Consider the following 18,344-nt stretch of genomic DNA (forward strand, 5'->3'; position numbering starts at 1 on the left):
GGCCGGCAGCGGGGGCCTGCAGAGCGGGGTTGCTGCAGCCAAGCGCAGAGCCGCTTCCTGTTTGTGGCCCCCAGGGGTGGGCGGCTGGGCGACCCTTCCCCCCCACAGTGGGTCTGGGGCGGGGAGGAAGCCACCCGGCGGCAACAGCGAGGCCCTGGGGAGATGGGGGGACAGAGCCGCAGCTGTGCGGGCACCAGCCGGCAAGGAGGGGGCACGGCCGGGGGCTGGGGGAGATGAGGAGGGGGCACGGGAAGGCTGTGAGGGTGGAGCAGGAGGCCTTGTAGAGGGTCTGAACGCTGGATCCTGCTGGGACCTGGCCTGGGCCCTGGGTTCTGTCCGTCTTCTTCTCCTGCCAACAGCTCTCTCTCCGGGTCCTGGGCTCTGCCTCCTTTCTCTCAGACAGCTCTGTCTCTCTCCTACTCCTGACAACTCCATCTCCAGGTCCTGGGTTCTGCCTCCTTTCCCTCAGGCAGCCCTGTCTCTCCGGGCCCTGGGCTCTGTCTGTCTCCTACTCCTGACAACTCTATCTCCAAGCCCTGGGTTCTGCCTCCTTCCCCTAAAGACAGCTCTCTCTCTCTCTCTCTCCAGTCCTGGACTCTGTCTGTCTCCTTCTACTCCGGACAACTCTCTCTCCAGGCATTGTATCCTGCCTCCTCCCACTGCTGATAGCTCTGTCTCTCGGGGTCCTGGGCTCTCTCTACTTCCTTCCCCTGCAGAGAACTTTCTCTTCCGGCCCTGGGTTTTGCCTCCTTCCTCCGCTGACTTCTCCCGGCTCTGGGCTCCGTCTGCCTCCGTGTCCTGAAAACAGGTCTTTCTCTGAGCCCTGAGGGGAGCAGGGAGGAGCTCATGCGGGAAGGCCTGGTAGAAGGGAGGATGTGCAGCTGGCTGGCTGACAACGGGGAGGAAGCCAAAGATAAGTGGAGCCCAGGGTCAAAGTTTTCATAACAGCCCTGAGCGTGTTTGGTGGAGATGGGTAAGCCGGAGACTGCCCCCACCCCCATCACTCCAGAGTTGCGGTGTCCCCCTTCCGGGTCCCCGTTTCTGAGCCATGGGACTTGGTGGGATCCCAGGTGAAAGGACAGGGAGGCTGGGAATCAAAGATAAAATACTGAGCATGAAGAAGGATCTGCTGCCCTGGGGCTAAGTCACTTCACTTCTCTGGGCCTCGGTCTCCTCATCCGTAAAATGGGGATACGATACCTGGTATCTCTTCGATTGGACTGTTATCCCCAGGTGGGACAGGGACTGTATCTGAACCAATCATCTTCATCTATACATCATATTTGTTTATATTAATGTCTGTTTCCCCCTCTAGACTTTAAGCTCCCCTCTAGAATCTAAGCTGACCGTGGGCAGGGAATATATCAACCAACTCTGTTGTATTGTACTCTCCCAAGTACTTAGTTCAGTGTTCTGCACAAAGTCAGTGCTCAATAAATACCACTGATTGACTGATGGATTTATCTTGTTTCCACCCCAGCGCTTAAGACAGTGCTTGGCACATAGCAAGCGCTTAACAAATACCGCAATTTAGTAATTACTTTTTTATGGTATTTGTTAAACCCTTACTATGTGCCAGACACTGTAATAATAATGGCATGGTACTAGGCTCTGAGGTAGATATACAAGTCAATTGGGTTGGACACAGTCCATATCCCACATGGGGCTCACAGTCTTCATCCCCATTTTACAGATGAGGGGACTGAGGCCCAGAGAAGTAAAGTGACTTGCCCAAAGTCACGCAGCGGATGAGTAGAGGAGCCGGGATTAGAACCCAGGTCCTTCTGACACTCAGGCCAGTGCTCTATCCACTAGGCCATACTGTTTCATCATTCCCAGACTGAGCCCCTTCCTTCCTCTCCCCCTCGTCCCCCTCTCCATCACCCCATCTTACCTCCTTCCCTTCCCCATAGCACCTGTATATATGTATATATGTTTGTACATATTTATTACTCTATTTATTTATTTATTTATCTTACTTGCACATATCTATTCTATTTATTTTATTTTGTTAGTATGTTTGGTTATGTTCTCTGTCTCCCCCTTCTAGACTGTGAGCCCGCTGTTGGGTAGGGACTGTCTCTATGTGTTGCCGACTTGCACTTCCCAAGCGCTTAGTACAGTGCTCTGCACACAGTAAGTGCTCAATTAATACAATTGATTGATTTATGGCTGGGGGACAGACCAGCTGAAGACTGTGAGCCCCATCCGGGAGAGTGTGTCCACCTTGATTACTCTGTAACTACCCCAAGTGCTTAGTACAATGCTTGGCACATAATAATAATAATGATGGTATTTGTTAAGTGCTTACTACGTGCAAAGCACCGTTCTAAGCGCTGGACACATAGTAAACGTGCTCTCAGGGTCGCACCTGGAGAGTTTCCAGTCCTCTACCAGTCTTGACTATGGGAGGGAGAGTCAAGCAGAGGACTAGCCATTCCATTCCTTGCTTGGCCAGTGGCTAGCGAGTGGAAGGCAATCTGCTACAAGTCAAAACTCACCTGTTCTGGGCAGCAGCGGCTTGGGAGAGAGTCGAGGGCGGAGACTCAAGCTTACTGCGAGGAAGGAGGCAATGGTCAACCACTTCTGGATTTTTTACCAAGAAAACTCTTTGGATCCACTACCGGAACGATTGCAATCAGAGGTGGGGCGTTCTGGGAGAGAGGTGTCCACGGCGTGTCTATGGGTCGGATATGATTCGACAGCAGAACGCAAGATGTAGTAACCACTGAACAGATACCACAATTATTGGATTGGGCAGGATCAAACTGGACAAAGGGGCCCCTGAGAGATCTCTACAGATGCACTCAGGCTTAGGTTGGACCCTGGATCCTCTCCCTGTGACCCCACTTCCACCTCCACCCAAGTCAGAGCAGGGAAGTCAATGAGGGGAGGGTTGGAATACCGGGAACCGAGGTCCACTGCTCTGGGAGAGGTCAGATGGACTTCCCCCCTTGACTGATTGAGTGATTCCCCACACCACACCCGTCCCTCTGCCCCGCCCCTTACTCCTAGAGATGGAACAAGCAGCTCCAATTGTTTATTTGTCATTTATTCAGTGACCACAGCAGTCGCTCCCTCTCTGATGTAGCTGGGTTCATTTTCGGATATACTCCAGGGAAAAAGCCCAAGGAACCGTGGGAAGATCCAACGGAGAGCAGAACAGTGCTCGACACTCAGTAAGCGCTTAACAAATACCATAAAAAAAATAAAAAAAAAACAGTAAAGGGGCCAACGCTCTACATGTGCCGCTGGAAGTCCGAATGGGCATCAGGGGAGGGGGGTCAAGCGGCGGGGTGAGCCATAGAGAGATGGGGAGGGGCAGGGTTAGGCTCAGCATTAGGGGGGCGTTGGGGTGAGGGTCAAGATTAAGGTGAGGGTTAGGGGGAGATGGCACTGAGGGGAGGAGAAAGGGATCAGGGTTAAGATCGGCATTAAAGGTCAGCAGTATGGTGAGCGTAAGGGTCAGAGTAAGGGCTAGGGTCAGGGTTAGCATTAAGAGGAGGACGAGGGGGGTCAGGGTTAGGGTCAGCGAGGGAGAAGCGGCATCGGGTCCCCATTTTACAGACGAGGAAACCGAGGCCCAGAGAAGTTAGCTGACTCCTCTGTAGACTACAAGCTCGTTATGGGCAGGGAACGTGTCCGCTAACTCTATGGTATTGAACACACTATTCTGAGCGTAAGAGTTAGAGCTGAGTGGGAGGGGGTTAGGGTCAGTGTTGGGTGAGGATAGCATTAGGGTCAGGGTCAGGCTCAGCGTCGAAGGGCTCTCTGTATCTGGGCCTTCTCTCCCTTAAGCGGAGAAAGTGGGGAGAGCAGCAACACAGAGTTCCAGACCCGACCAGATAGCCAACAAGATTCGGGAGGAAGGAAGTGGGAGAAGCTGAGCCCCGGACAGCGCCCGGAGAACAAGAACCCGAGGGGGCTGGTTCCTCCTTCTCTGGCTCCGGCTCCCCCTGCAACAGGCCGGCAGGAAGACCAGGGCGGGTCAGAGCCCCCCGACGTCCACCAACCAAGTCGGGCCCGAATCCCCTCCTGCTCCACCGTCCGGAAGCGAGAATCCCCCACCCCCCACGCCCCGGCACGGGCCTACTGGTAGAAGACGGAGTAGCCCACCGAGCAGAAGTAGTTGGCGTCGTCCTCAGGCTGGACCTCACGGATGGTCAGGATGCAGGCGTTCCTGTCCGGGTCCTTGGAGGCGGAGAAGCGGCTGGGGACGTCGTCCGGCCGGTGGCTGTCCCCCTGGGAGTGGTAGTAGAGCAGGTAGCGCGGGGAGCGGCCCGCCCGCTGTTGGTACCAGGAAACGCCATAGTCCCGGATGCTGTAGCCGGGGCTCAGAGCGCAGAACAGCTTGGCCGTCTGCCCCGGGAATACCTGCACCGCGTCCAGCTGGACCACCTGGGGCTGGGAGGCTGGAAAGAACAGAGTGGGACTCGGATCCCTCTCGGGAGGCCTCGTGTACCCCCTCCCCGGCCTGGGGCTTCCCCTGGGACCCCCCTCCCCAACGGGGTGGCCTGGGTGGGGCCTGGAAGGGGGGACTGACCGGCCAGCAGGGCTCCTCCTAACAGGAGAGCCAGGCTGCAGGGGGTCATCGTGGCCAGACAGAGGAGAGGCAGCGAGGGGCTTCTGTGGGGCCGCAGCTCCTCTGTGGGTGTGGGGAGATGCCCTGCGGCAGCCTCCAGATCCAATGGCCCGGGCAACCACAACAGAGCATGCAAATAAGCATGTAGTGTGCACATGTGTGTGTCGCGGGGGAAGATGGGACCCCCCCACACACACACCCCACTGGCTCAGGGGCAGGGGCTGCTGATTCGGGAGTGGAACCCAGGCCCGGATACCCTGATGGGGGTCACAGGCAGGGTCAGGGGTGGGGCAGCCCTGGATTCTCATCCGGAGTTCATCAGCCCCCTTCATTCTGCTGTCCCCCACCCCCTTAACCGCCAACTGGTCTTACAGGGTTGCACAGCCTGCTGGAAGCTCTGATCTCATAGGATGTCAAATGTCCTTGGGTCCTGCAACTTTCCGCCCCAGTTGAGCCCACTCTACCTCCCACATAGCCCTTCTCCCATCCCGGCACATCTGTAGTTTCCTTTTTTTTAATGGTATTTGTTAAGCGCTTACTATGTGGCAAGCACTAAGTGCTGGGGTAGATACAAACTAATCAAGGTGGACCCAGTCCTTGTCCCACATGGGGCTCACAGTCTAAATTTCCATTCGTTCAGGTGAGGTAATTGAGACACAGAGAAGTGACTCGCCCAGAGTCACGCAGCTGACAAGTGGCGGAGCCGGGATTAGAACCCACAACCTCTGGCTCCCGAGCCCATGCTCTTTCCACTAAGCCACGCTGCTTCTCTGTATTGCATCGTACTCTCCGAAGCACTTAGTACAGGGCTGTGAACACAGCAGGCTGTAAGCTTCTTGAGGGCAGGAATTGTATCTACTGATTCTATTGTGCTCTCCCAAGCACTCAGGGAGGAGGTCTGCATAGAGTAAGCTCTCAGTGATTACTATGGATTGATTGCAGAGTGTGTTGAAAAGAACAGATGCCCTTGGGTCTGAAAGTCTTGTGGCCCCATTTGCCCGTGACTCCCAGATATGATGATTCCCAGAACCCTCGGCAACTTTCACCCCAGGATCGCTGAGGACGGGGCCTGGAGTCCCCCAGCCCCGGGTAAGGTGTCCCTCCCACCTCCCACTCCACAGAATCCCCGGGCACCACGGCTCAGCATCCGCTCTGCAGGATCCCGCCCCGCGTTGCTAGGGAGGAATGACGCACTCCTCGTTAGCCCGATGCCCGTTGCCATGAAGTTGGTGCTCACTGCAGGCGCGGGTCCTGTGGGGATATCTCCCCCAGGTGAGGGTCTTTGGGGTCTCCCATCGACGCGGTGATCTCCTGGGAGTGCCAACTGAGGAGCCCTGTGGTCCCAGCCCTTCCACTCTGCCCCCATCCCAGCCCATCCTTTCCCTCACCCCCCAGCCACCCAGCTCGGTCCCATTGGGCAGAAAAAAGCCAGGGGAAACAGTGGGAGGGAACCATGAGGGACCGGGCTCCTAGGGGGGCAGAGTTCCTTATCCATAATGCCCATTCCCCAAGTACCAGTCCAGAGAGAGAGAGAGAGAGAGAGTGGCAAGAGGAGGGCTGAACCCCGGGCAGGGCAGCGGTAGTGATGGCCGGGGGACAATGCGGGGAAGGGTCTCACTAACTAGGCACACAAACACACACAGATGCTATGACGGGGATCGCTAACTAGACACATAGACACACCACTCACCTTCAAACACAAATAGACACGCAAACACCGCAAGATTTGACTGACCTCAGAAGCATACTTCTGCTCCTGCCTGCGGCTTACAATCACTTGAATGAGGTATACACACACACACACACAGAGCTTGTCGTGTCCCCCCGCCCCTGGTTAGGCTCTTCCGGCTGTATACCTCGGTCTTTCCCTCCTGCTCTCTGCCCCACGGGGGTCCAAGGTCCGCCCGGGAGAAGTCATGTTCATCACCGTGCGGTTCGGAGGTAAGCCAAGGCCTCGGGAGAGTTAGGGGGCAGCCAATGGGGGGGTGGGAGACACTGGGGGGGAGAGGGATACTGACCTAAGGGCCCGAGGGGGCTGCCCGCCCACCCTTTCGGACCACCCCCCAACCCTTCCAGCCCTTTCCAATGTGTCCTGTTTGCCTCTGACTATAGAGAGGGCCCGGTGGTCTGCAGAGGTCTCCTCACCAAAGCAGGGTTTCGGGAAACTGGACCACCAAGAAAGGGAGAGTGGCTGTCCTGGTCGTCTGTTCTGATCAGAGAGACGGCAGGGCAAACACACACTCTCTCACCATCCTCTGGGAGCAGTGGGAGGGTGGAGGAGGGAAATGACCTGATGAGAAGCAGTCTGCCCTAATGGAAAGAGCACAGGCTCGGGAGTCAAGCTACTTCTCGCTACCGTCCTAAGCGCTGGGGTAGATAAAAATAATCAGGTTAATAGGGCTCACAACCTAACCTCCCCGCAACCTCACCCTGGGACAACCACATTGCTGCCCCGATCTCGACTATCTCACCGACGACCCTTTTTCCATGTCCCGCCCCTCGCCAAGATCTCCCTCTCATTCATTCATTCAATCGTATTTATTGAGTGCTTACTGTGTGCGGAGCACCGTACTAAGCGCTTGGGAAGTACAAGTTGGCAACACATAGAGACGGTCCCTACCCAACAGTGGGCTCACAGTCTAGAAGGGGGAGACAGAGAACAAAACAAAACAAAACAAAACATATAAACAAAATAAAATAAATAGAATAAAAATGTACAAATAAAATAGAGTAATAAATACATACAAATATATATACATCTCCCGTCATATACAGCAGACCGCCACTCTCTCCACCTTCAAAGCATTACTAAGGTCACATCTCCTCCAAGAGGCCTTCCCCGATTACTCCCTTTTCCCTGGCTCCCTCTCCCTTACCTCTGCACATCCATCCGTGCCCTGTGGACGCTTGATAGTCACCCCACTCCCCAATCCACAGCACTTATGTACATATCTACCAATTATTTTAAAATTACATTTGAAATTACTGATCTATTCATATTATTGCCTGTCTCCCCCATAAGCTCATTATGGGCAGGGAAAGTATCTGCTCATTCTGTTGTAGCATACTTTTCCAAGCGCTTAGTACAGTGTTCTGCACATAGTAAGTGCTCTATACGACTGATTGATTCCTGTCCCTCCTTCTGGTCCGAGAAGCTAACGTGGGGGTATGAGGGGAAGTGTAGGAGTGAGGAGCAGGGATTGCTGTCCCCAGCCCCCAGCCAGTGACCACCAACCCCCAGCCACCAGCCCCTAGCCAGTGACCACCAACCCCCAGCTAGCAGTCCCAGTCCCCAGCCAGTGGCCACCAACCCCCAGGCAGTAGCCCCCAGCTCCTAGCCACCCTGTAGCCAGCCCCCAACCTCCAGTCAGTGGCCATCAGCCCCCAGCCCCTAGCCAGCAGCCAACCAGTGGCCACCAACCCCCTGCCAGCAGCACCCAGCCCCTAGCCAGGGGCCCCCAACCTCCAGTCAGTGGCCACCAGCCCCCAGTCAGTGGCCACCAACCCCCCAGCCAACCCCCAGACAGCAGCCACAGGCCCCCACCCACCCCTCTGCCAGTGGCCACCGGCCACCAGCCAGAGTGAGTGGGCTCAGTGGGTGGGGGGTCGAGAGGGCTGGAAACCCACCCCGCCCCACTCCCCATCGCACAGCGAACCGCTGGGAGCTGGTCAACTTGGACTGCCCGCTGGTCAACCTGACTGCCCACCTGAAGCAGAAGGGACAGCTCGCGCCGGACGGTGAGTGGGGAGAGGGCTGTGCCAAGCACTGTTCTAAGTGCTGGGGTAGATACAAGCTAATCAGATTGTCCCACAAGGGGCTCACAGTCTTAATTAGAGAAGCAGCGTGGCTCAGTGGAAAGAGCCCGGGCTTGGGAGTCAGAGGTCATGGGTTCTAATCCCCAGCTCCGCCACTTGTCAGCTGGGTGACTTGGGGCAAGTCACTTCACTTCTCTGTGCCTCAGTTCCCTCATCTGTAAAATGGGGATGAAGGCTGGGAGCCCCATGTGGGACAACCTTGATTACCCTGTATCCCCCCCAGATGCTTAGAACAGTGCTTGGCACACCGTAAGTGCTTAACAAATAATACTAATAATACTGATGGTATTTGTTAACCGCTTACAATGTGCAAAACACTGTTCTAAGCGCTGGGGAGGTTACATGGTAATCAGGTTGTCCCACGGCGGCGGGGGTGGGTGGGGGGGGGGACGACTCACAGTTTTTTTAAATCCCCATTTGACAGATGAGGTAACTGAGGCCCAGAGAAGTTAAATGACTTGCCCAAAGTCACACAGCTGACAGTTGGTGGAGCCGGGATTTGAACCCGCGACCTCTGACTCCGAAGCCCGGGCTCTTTCCACTGAGCCACGCTGCTTCTCCAACACCAATACCAACAGATAGCAACATTATCGTTAATCCCTATTTTACAGATGAGGTAACGGGCACAGAGAAGTTAAGTGACTCGCCCAAGGTCACCCGGCAGACAAGTGGCGGAGACTGAGTGATGAAGGGGGCCTGGGGCAGGGAATGGGCGGGGGCTGTAGAAGAGAGGGGTTATCTAGGGTCTGAGCAGCCCCCCCGGGGGGCGAGCAGGCTTTGCCCGGTAGCCCTGTCCTGGAGGGGGTTCTGCAGGCCGGCCCCTGTCCGTGCTGCCCACAGTGGTCATCGCCCTCCTGGACCAGGCCGGAGCCTTGGTGCCGCTGAGCGAGGCTCCCGGCCCCTCCGCCCAGGCGGCCAGCTCCCTCCTGCAGCCACGGCAGACTTACATCCTGGTGCGATTCGTCAGTAAGTTCAGCGGGGCGGGGGCTCTGTAAGGAACTCCCGGCCCCCCACCGTTCACCCCTCCACAACCCTCTGCAACAGCCGTGCCCGAGGGCACAGCCCGGCCCGGTCCCGGCCCCGTTCTCTCCACGTCCCCTGCTCTGGGCGGAATGGGTGGTATCTTGGGGGGGGTCAGGGGTCACGCCGGGAGTCACTCGGCTTCGTGTCGGCAGGGGCGGAGGGAGGCAAGACTGTCCGGTACGAGTCCCTGCTGGAGGACCTGAGTGCCCACCACCCAGAGCTGGCAGGTGAGGCTGGTAGGATGGCACCCGGACCCCCGACCTTATCTCTCCCAAGCCACGCCAGCTGGGGGATGCCTCTGCCCCGTCTAGCCCTGCCCAGTGTGGAGGGGGCGGACACCCACCCTGTGTTCCCACACCGACCGGTTGCCCCGTCCCCACCCCCGGGCTCCCCCAGCACTCTCCCTCCTTGAAGCTGCCGTGCCCGCCTCTGGGTTTGGGAGGCCCTGAGCCGGGCACTGTCTGCCGTTCGCAGAGGAGCTGCAGAGGCTGTCGCAAGCCCGGGCCCGAGCGGAGGCCCAGGCCCGGGCCCGGGCCCGGCGCAAGTCCAGCGGGACCAGGAGCGGCACGGGGCGGGGGCCCCGCCGACCGAGGGAGCCGCCACCGCCGCCCAGGGCTCGGGCAGCTCTCCTCCCCAGCAGGGCCGGCTAGCGGCCGCCTCCGGCCGACACGTGGGAGCCGGGCTCCAGCCGCCGGGCCCTAAGAGTTTGGCTTCCAGGCCAGACGGAGACGCACCAGGCGCTGACCGCCACCCCTGCCAGCCAGAGGGGAGGTTCAGTCTCTCGCTGACGCCAAAGGGACCGGCCAGCCAGCAGGCTGAGCCCCAAGGACACCTCTCTCGTCCTCTCCCTTCTCTATCCGCGCCCTGTTGCCAAGGGCGTGAGGCAAGAGGCCTGGCCCCTTCCATCATTACTTGCCGTCTGGCCCCACGCCAAGGTTTTGGACAGACAGCTTTGTCATCGTGAAGTGGAGCCGAGCGGCAGAGCCAGGGTCTCCAGAAGACACCCCACTGCCGCCTCTCCCTCGGCTCCCGCCCTGCCTCCGGGAACCATCCAGCATTCCCAGGGCACAAGGGGGCCCGCACCTGTGTCCGGGGTCCATCTAGCCTGTCCCTACTCTGGCCCCCCTCCCCTATTAAGCAAGAACCTGGATTACTGGCTTTAAGTCACTTGGCCAGCTCTCTCCCTCCCATCTACACTCTCTCTTCTCCCACCACACCCCAGCTCACCCTCTTTATTCGTCTCAAGCTACCAGACTCTCCAAGCCTTGTTCTTGTTGCTCCCATTTGCACGTTGAGGGACCCCAGCTCTCCCCTTCTTGAAGTGAGCTCTTCCCTGGCTAATCTCCCCGACACCTCCACACCCATTGAGCAGTTCAGCACTCCTAAGCGGCCAGACCGCTCACAATCTCCCCTGTTACTTCACCACTCACTCAGGTACATCACCCCTTTTCCTTTTTGGTAAAGGTACTTGTTGAGCACTTACTATGTGCTGGGCACTGTACTAAGTGCTAGGGTAGATCCCAGAGAATCAGACTGGACACAGAGGATTTAACCCCCATTTTGCAGATGAGGAAACTGAAGTACAGAAAAGTGGTGACTTGCCCAAGGTCACTCAGCAGACAAGTGGCAGAGCTAAGAGAAGAACCCAGGTCTGCTGATTCACTCCCAGGCCTGTGCTCTTTCCACTAGGCAACGCTGCTCCCTTCTGTCTGCCATTTTCTTTAGTGTCTGCCTCCGTTAGAATGTAAGGTCCCTGGGGGCAGGGGATCCTGCCTACTTAAATTTATCGTACTCTCCCCAGTGCTTAGTTCAGTGCTCCGTACCCAGTGCTCCGTATCCATTGATTTGATGGATAAAATCAGGGAGCCTTGTCTGATCCTGACCCCAAAATGATGCCCGGAGCCCCCCAGACTGTTGAGTTTGGTAGACACTGACTAGATCCTGGTCACCCAGCCCAGGGGACCTCCATGGGACGGTATCCACAGAGAGGGGTCAGCGAGAAGGCCGGCTGGGTTACAGGCAAAAGGAAAGGAAGACCTTTCCGGGACGTAGACTAAAATAAACATTCTTTAATTGCACATTTGCCTTTCAAGTCTGCCACGGGATGACTTCTAAAATCCCCATCAGCTCCCAACCCACGCGCTCCCGTCGGGCACATCTCTACCGATTTCCGCACCGTGGTTTTTGGCTGGATGGTTCCGTTCCCCCGGGCTGCCAGTGCTCCCTCGGTGGCAGGAGGGGGCTCCGGGCCTGCTCCTGGGGGCCGGCTTCCTTAGAGCAGAGAGTTCAGACCTGTGAGGGAACGGGGAGGAGTTGCAGGTGACGGCGGGGTGGGGGTCGGGGGCTCCCAGCTGCACGGCCGCCCCGGGGGGGCGATTTTCCATGACGCACCGGGATGGGAGGCCGGCTTCCACCCGCCCAAATCGCAGTGCTCCGGGCAGGCCTGGAGCGGGCCGATGGTCTCCGTGGCCAACGCAATCCCAACTCCCTCCGACGCCAAGCTCCAGGAATCGCCACCCACCAGTCGGGGGGCCTTCGGTGGCTTCCGATCCCCCACCTCCCTCCAACCCGAGAGCAGGGCCCGCCCCGGAGACTCAGGAACTCGAAAAGGTTGGTCCTGGCCGCGGACACTCACCGTTGTTGTACTTGCACTGTTTCAGCGCCTCGTTGAAGCCCTCACACAGGGTCAGGTCGCTCTGGTTGGTGGAGCAGTCCAGAAACTGCCTGATCTCGTAGTGACAAGGCCCGTACTGCGAGGGCGGCCTGGCCTGCTGCCCCTGAGGGACATCGAGGGCAGTGAACCACCTGGGGTTGGCTGGGGATGGGGGAATCGTAGACCACCGAGGCCGGTGCCCACGAGGCACCAGGGGAGGAAGGAGGGCAGAGAACAACTACCTAGGAAGTAGAGGTGGGCAGGGGGGTGGAGGGCCTGGCCTCCTTGTGGGTCCCAAACAAGTCCACGTGTAGGAAGGAGTCTGTGGGAGCCGGGGTCCAGTTCTCCCTTGGACCTGGATTATCACCCTCATCAATGGTATTTATTGAGCGCTTCCTGGGTGTGGAGCGCTTGGGAGAGCCCAACATAACAGAGTTGGCACAATACAACAAAGTTGGCAGACACGTTCCCTACCCTCCACGAGTTTACAGTCTAGGAGACAGACATTAATCTAAATGAAAGCCTGTGTGATACGGCACTTAGAACAGTGCTTTGCACATAGTAAGCGCTTAATAAATGCCATCATTATCATATAGGGAGTTATTCTCACTGACATGAGGGTGGCTCCCAGAACTCAACTCCCATACTGAGTCACACAAGCCCCAACCCTTCAAGGTCAAACGGCCCAGGAGGGCAATCGGGACTGGCCAATTGACCCGTGTGTCACAACTGTATCCTGGCTGAAAGTCAACACCAACGCGGGTGTCCGTCCGGGTCAGAGGGGCAGGGCTCCTCCGGCCGGACCCCGCGACCGGACCGAGAGGGAGCTAAAGGACCACGGCCCCGGCCCCCTCCCCGGTTGCTTACCTGGGCAGGGCTGGTCGGCTGGGCCGGCTCGGAGCTGCTCCCTCCGCTGAAGGCTCCGGTCAGGGCACTACCCATCATGTGGCCCACGGCGGACCCTACGGCCACCCCCGCGGCCGTGGAGGCCATCTGGGCCATCAGCCCGGGCTGCCCCGACGGGGCCGCGGGGGTGGCCATGGCCGCAGGCGGGGGGTGGGCCGGGGGCTGGGCAGGGGACTGGAATGAGCGGCTGGCGAGAAAACACAAGAGGACATTCTTGGGTCCAGGACCAAGGGAAAACGCGGGGACCACCCTCCCGCTTCTCCACCCATCCAATTAATCGATAATAATTATTATTATTATACACCGAAGTATATACAAAATCATCAGGTCCCCCAATGGGACTCCTGATCCACGCGGAGGGAGAAAAGGCACTGAATCCCCATTTCGCAGACGAGGGAACCAAGGCCCGGGGAAGGTCACATAGCGGTTTAGTGATGGACGCAGAATTAAAACCCAGGACTCCGAGGCTAATAATAATAATGGTGGCATTTATTAAGCGCTTACTATGTGCAAAGCATGGTTCTAAGCACTTAATAAATGCCATCATTATTATTATTAAGTCACTTCAGGGACAACCTGATCACCTTGTAACCTCCCCAGTGCTTAGAACAGTGCTTTGCATGTAGTAAGTGCTTAATAAATGCCATCATTATTATCATTAAACCACCTCAGGGACAACCTGATCACCTTGTATCCTCCCCAGTGCTTAGAACAGTGGTTTGCACGTAGCAAGCGCTTAATAAATGCATCACTATTATTAAGTCACTTCAGGGACAACCTGATCACCTCGTAACCTCCCCAGCGCTTAGAACAGTGCTTTGCATGTAGTAAGCGCTTAATAAATGCCATCATTATTATTGCTAAGTCACTTCAGGGCCAACCTGATCACCTTGTAACCTCCCCAGCGCTTAGAACAGTGCTTTGCACGTAGTAAGCGCTTAAGAAAAGCCATCATTATTATTGTTAAATCACTTCAGGGACAACCTGGCCATCTTGTATCCTCCCCAGCGCTTAGAACAGTGGTTTGCACGTAGCAAGCGCTTAATAAATGCCATCATTATTATTGTTAAGTCACTTCACGGACAACCTGATCACCTTGTAACCTCCCCAGCGCTTAGAACAGTGCTTTGCATGTAGTAAGCGCTTAATAAATGCCATCATTACTATCATTAAACCACTTCAGGGACAACCTGATCACCTTGTATCCTCCCCAGCGCTTAGAACGGTGCTTTGCACGTAGTAAGCGCTTAATAAATGCCATCATTATTATCGTTAAACCACTTCAGGGCCAACCTGATCACCTTGTAACCTCCCCAGCGCTTAGAACAGTGCTTTGCACGTAGTGAGCGCTTTAATAAACGCCATCATTATTAAGTCACTTCACTGAACCTCAGTTCCCTCATCTGTCAAATGGGGATGAGGACTGTGAGCCCCACGTGGGGCAACCTGATCGCCTTGTATCCCCCCCGCCCCCCAGCGCTTAGGACAGTGCTTCGCACGTAGTAAGCGCTTCACAAATACCATCACTATTATGATGATGCTGATGATTAAAGAGAAGGCCGCGGGCGGGCCCCAAGGTCACCATGGCAACGCCCTTGCGGGCGGGGCTGGGGGTCGCGGAGCCCCTTCCCCCCCGCCCCCCACCGGGCAGTGACCTGGGCTGACGGGCGCCGGTGCTGCGGCTCCCCCGGGGCATGGTGGCGACGGCGACAATGTCGTCGATGGCGACAATGACGGCGATGGGGGCTAGTGGCCAAGCGGGCTCCCTCTGAGGGAAGGACACACAGGGGGCAGGGGGAGGGGCCGACGGAGGACACACCCCCAGCGCGCAGGCGCAGCCCCTCCCTCGAGGCCCCTAGGGGCGGGGCCACGGGAGGACACACCCCTAGCGCGCACGCGCCCTGCCCCGCTCCCCCCTCACGTGCCCCCGGAGGCGTGACCACGGGAGAACCCGCCCCCAGCGCGCATGCGCCCTGCCCCGCTCCCCACTCACGTGCCCCACCTAAGGCGGGGCCGCATGAGGACACGCCCCAGCGCGCATGCGCCCTGCCCCGCTCCCCACTCACGTGCCCCAGGAGGCGTGGCCACGGGGATCCTCCCCCAGCGCGCATGCTCCCCACCGTGCGATTTCCCCACCCACGTGGCCCCCCCAGAGGGAGGGGCCACATGAGGACACGCCCCGGCGCGCATGCGCCCCGACCCGAGCTCCACCCACGCGGCCCCGGGGCGGGGCCAAGGAAAGTCACGCCCCTCGAGCGCGTGCGCTCCGCCCCGATCTCCACCCACGTGACCCCGCCCCCAGGGCGCATGCTCAGCCTCGATCCCCACGTGCAAGCCCGGGGGGCGTGGCCACCCGAAGACACCCCGTCCTCATTCATTCAATCGTTTTCATTATTCATTCATTCATTCGATCGTATTTATTGAGCGCTTACTGTGTGAAGAGCACTGTACTAAGTGCTTGGAAAGTACAAGTCGGCAGCAGATAGAGACAATCGCTACCCAACAACGGGCTCACAGTCTAGAAGGGGGAGACAGACAACAAAACATATTAGCAAAATAAGTAGAATAGTAAATATGTACAAGTAAAATAGAGTAATAAATCTGTACAAACATATATATAGGTGCTGTGGGATGGGGAGGGGGAGAGGAAGGACGGGGCTCAGTCTGGGAAAGCACTGTTCTAAGCACTGGGGAGGTTACAAGGTGATCAGTTTGTCCCACGTGGGGGTCACGGTTTTCATCCCCACTTTACAGATGAGGGAGCTGAGGCCCAGAGAAGTTCAGGGACTTGCCCAAAGTCACACAGCTAAGTGACAGAGTAGGAATTTGAACCCATGATCTCTGACTCTGAGCCCGTGTTCTTTTCACTGAGCAACACTGCCGCGCGCGCCCCCCCCCCCCCCTTCAGTGGGTTGCGTATTGGTTGGGGCCGGGGATTTCCCTGCAGCTCTTGGACTCGGCCCGCAGAGGGCGCCCTCGCAGCTTCTCCCGTTCCCTCCAAATCAATTGGTGTTTGGGGTTCAGCTGGGGCCGGGGATTCCCCTGCAGCTCTCGGACTCGGCCCGCAGAGGGCGCCCTCTCAGCTTCTCCCGTTCCCCCCCCCCCCCATCAGCGGAACGCGGGAATCAGCTGGGGCCGGGGCCCGTCCTGCAGGGCTCCGGGTAGGCCAGCAGAGGGCGCCCTCGCAGCTTCTCCCGTCGCTCCCAAATCAGCGGAGTGCGGGGATTGGCTGGGGCCGGGGATTCCCCTGCAGCTCTTGGACTCGGCCCGCAGAGGGCGCCCTCTCAGCTTCTCTCGTTCCCCCCCCCCCCCACAATCAGTGGGACGCGGGAATCGGCTGGGTCCGGGGCCCGTCCTGCAGGGCTCGTGGTGGGCCAGCAGAGGGCGCCCTCGCAGGTTCTCCCGTCCCCTCCTATCAACTGGTCCTTGGGGATTGGCCGGTGTGGGGGACTGTCCTGTAGCTCTCGAGCTCGGACAGCAGAGGGCGCCCTCGCAGCTTCTCCCGTCCCCTCCAAATCAACTGGTGTTTGGGGATCGGCTGGGACCGGGGATTCCCCTGCAGCTCGCGGGCTCGGCCAGCAGTGAGAGCCCTCGCAGCTCCTCCCGTCCCGTCCCCCCCAAATCAGTGGAGCGCGGGGATCGGCTGGGGCCGGGGCCCGTCCTTCAGGGCTCGGGGTGGGCCAGCAGAGGGCGCCCTCGCTGTGGCCGGGGACTCTCCTGCAGCTCCCGGGCTCGACCAACAGAGGGCGCCCTCGCAGCTCCTCCCGTCCCGTCCCGCCCCGCCCCCGCCCCATCAGCGGAGCTGGGGCCGGGGCCCGTCCTGCAGGGCTCGGGGTGGGCCAGCAGAGGGCGCCCTCGCTGTGGCCGGGGACTCCCCTGCAGCTCCTGGGCTCGGCCAACAGAGGGCGCACCCGCAGCTCCTCCCCCCCGCTCCCGCCCCCGCCCCATCAGAAGCAGCGTGGCTCAGTGGAAAGAGTAGACTAAGACTTGCTGGTTAAAGTGTTTAGCTGTTAACTAAAATTTTGTAGGATCGAAATTTGACTCCGGGCTTTGGAGTCAGAGCTCATGGGTTCGAATCCCGACTCCGCCACTTGCCAGCTGTGTGACCTGGGGTAAGTCAGTTAACTTCTCTGAGCCTCAGTTACCTCATCTGTAAAACGGGGATTAAGACTGTGAGCCCCACGTGGGACAACCTGATCACCTTGTATCCCCCCCCCAGCGTTTAGAACAGTGCTTTGTACATAGTAAGCGCTTAACAAACGCCATTATTATTATTATTATTAGCGGAGCGCGGGGATCAGCTGGGGCCGGGGCCCGTCCTGCAGGGCTCTGGTTGGGCCCGCAGAGGGCGCCCTCTTAGCTTCTCCCGTCCCGCCCCATCAGCGGAGCGCGGGGATCAGCTGGGGCCCGGGCCCGTCCTGCAGGGCTCGGGATGGACCAGCAGAGGGCGCCCTCGCAGCTCCGCCCGCCCCGGGCCCCATCAGAAGCAGCGTGACTCAGTGGAAAGAGCCCGGGCTTTGGAGTCAGAGCTCATGGGTTCGAATCCCGACTCTGCCACTTGTCAGCTGTGTGACCCTACGCAAGTCACTTAACTTCTCTGAGCCTCAGTTACCTCAGCTGTAAAATGGGGATTAAGACTGTGAGCCCCCCGTGGGACAACCTGATCACTTTGTATCCCCCCCCAGCGCTTAGAATAGTGCTTTGCACATAGTAAGCGCTTAACAAATGCCATTATTATTATTATTATTATTATCAGCGGAGCGCGGGGATCGGCTGGGGCCGGGGCCCGTCCTGCAGGGCTCGGGGTGGGCCAGCAGAGGGCGCCCACGCAGCTCCTGCCGTCGCCCCCAAATCAGTGGAGTGCGGGGATTAGCTGTGGCCGGGGATTCCCCTGCAGCTCTTGGACTGGGCCCGCAGAGGGCGCCCTCTCAGCTTCTCCCGTCCCGCCCCCATCAGCGGAGCGCGGGCATCAGCTGGGGCCCGGGCCCGTCCTGCAGGCTCGGGGTGGGCCAGCAGAGGGCGCCCTCGCAGCCCCCTCCCATTCAATGGGGCGCGGCTTTGTTGGGGCCGGAGATTTCCCTGCAGCTCGCAGGCCCGGCCAGCAGAGGGCGCCCTCGCAGCTTCTCCGGTCGTCCCTAAATCAGTGGAGTGTGGGGATCGGCTGTGGCCGGGGATTCCCCTGCAGCTCTTGGACTGGGCCCGCAGAGGGCGCCCTCTCAGCTTCTCCCGTCCCCCCCCCCATCAGCGGAGCGCGGGGATCGGCTGGGGCCGGGGCCCGTCCTGCAGGGCTCCGGGTGGGCCAGCAGAGGACGCCCGCGCTGTGGCCGGGGACTCTCCTGCAGCTCCTGGGCTCGGCCAACAGAG

The 18,344-nt window shown here is 58.6% G+C and overlaps 2 protein-coding genes and 1 non-coding gene across 3 annotated transcripts; 1 reads left to right on the forward strand and 2 right to left on the reverse strand.

Annotated features, from left to right (window-relative positions):
- Positions 1 to 2,353: 2,353 nt before the first annotated feature.
- On the forward strand, positions 2,354 to 2,491 carry LOC119943002. Its single transcript, XR_005455491.1, has one exon. It is a non-coding gene; the product is annotated as a small nucleolar RNA SNORA7 (small nucleolar RNA).
- Positions 2,492 to 3,052: 561 nt separating this feature from the next.
- VPREB3 (V-set pre-B cell surrogate light chain 3) lies at positions 3,053 to 5,878 on the reverse strand. Its single transcript, XM_038762690.1, has 3 exons — positions 5,820 to 5,878; positions 5,697 to 5,757; positions 3,053 to 4,839 (listed from the first exon to the last, which is right to left on the reverse strand). Exons 1-3 carry the CDS (start codon positions 5,876 to 5,878, stop codon positions 4,090 to 4,092), a joined length of 870 nt encoding a protein of 289 aa, XP_038618618.1. The 3' UTR covers positions 3,053 to 4,089.
- Positions 5,879 to 11,470: 5,592 nt separating this feature from the next.
- CHCHD10 (coiled-coil-helix-coiled-coil-helix domain containing 10) lies at positions 11,471 to 14,783 on the reverse strand. The gene is made up of 4 exons (XM_038763324.1): positions 14,636 to 14,783; positions 12,942 to 13,167; positions 12,057 to 12,198; positions 11,471 to 11,713 (listed from the first exon to the last, which is right to left on the reverse strand). Exons 1-4 carry the CDS (start codon positions 14,674 to 14,676, stop codon positions 11,694 to 11,696), a joined length of 429 nt encoding a protein of 142 aa, XP_038619252.1. The 5' UTR covers positions 14,677 to 14,783; the 3' UTR covers positions 11,471 to 11,693.
- Between the last annotated feature and the right edge of the window lie 3,561 nt (positions 14,784 to 18,344).

Source organism: Tachyglossus aculeatus, chromosome 21 (assembly GCF_015852505.1).
Source record: "Tachyglossus aculeatus isolate mTacAcu1 chromosome 21, mTacAcu1.pri, whole genome shotgun sequence".
NCBI lineage: Eukaryota > Metazoa > Chordata > Mammalia > Monotremata > Tachyglossidae > Tachyglossus > Tachyglossus aculeatus.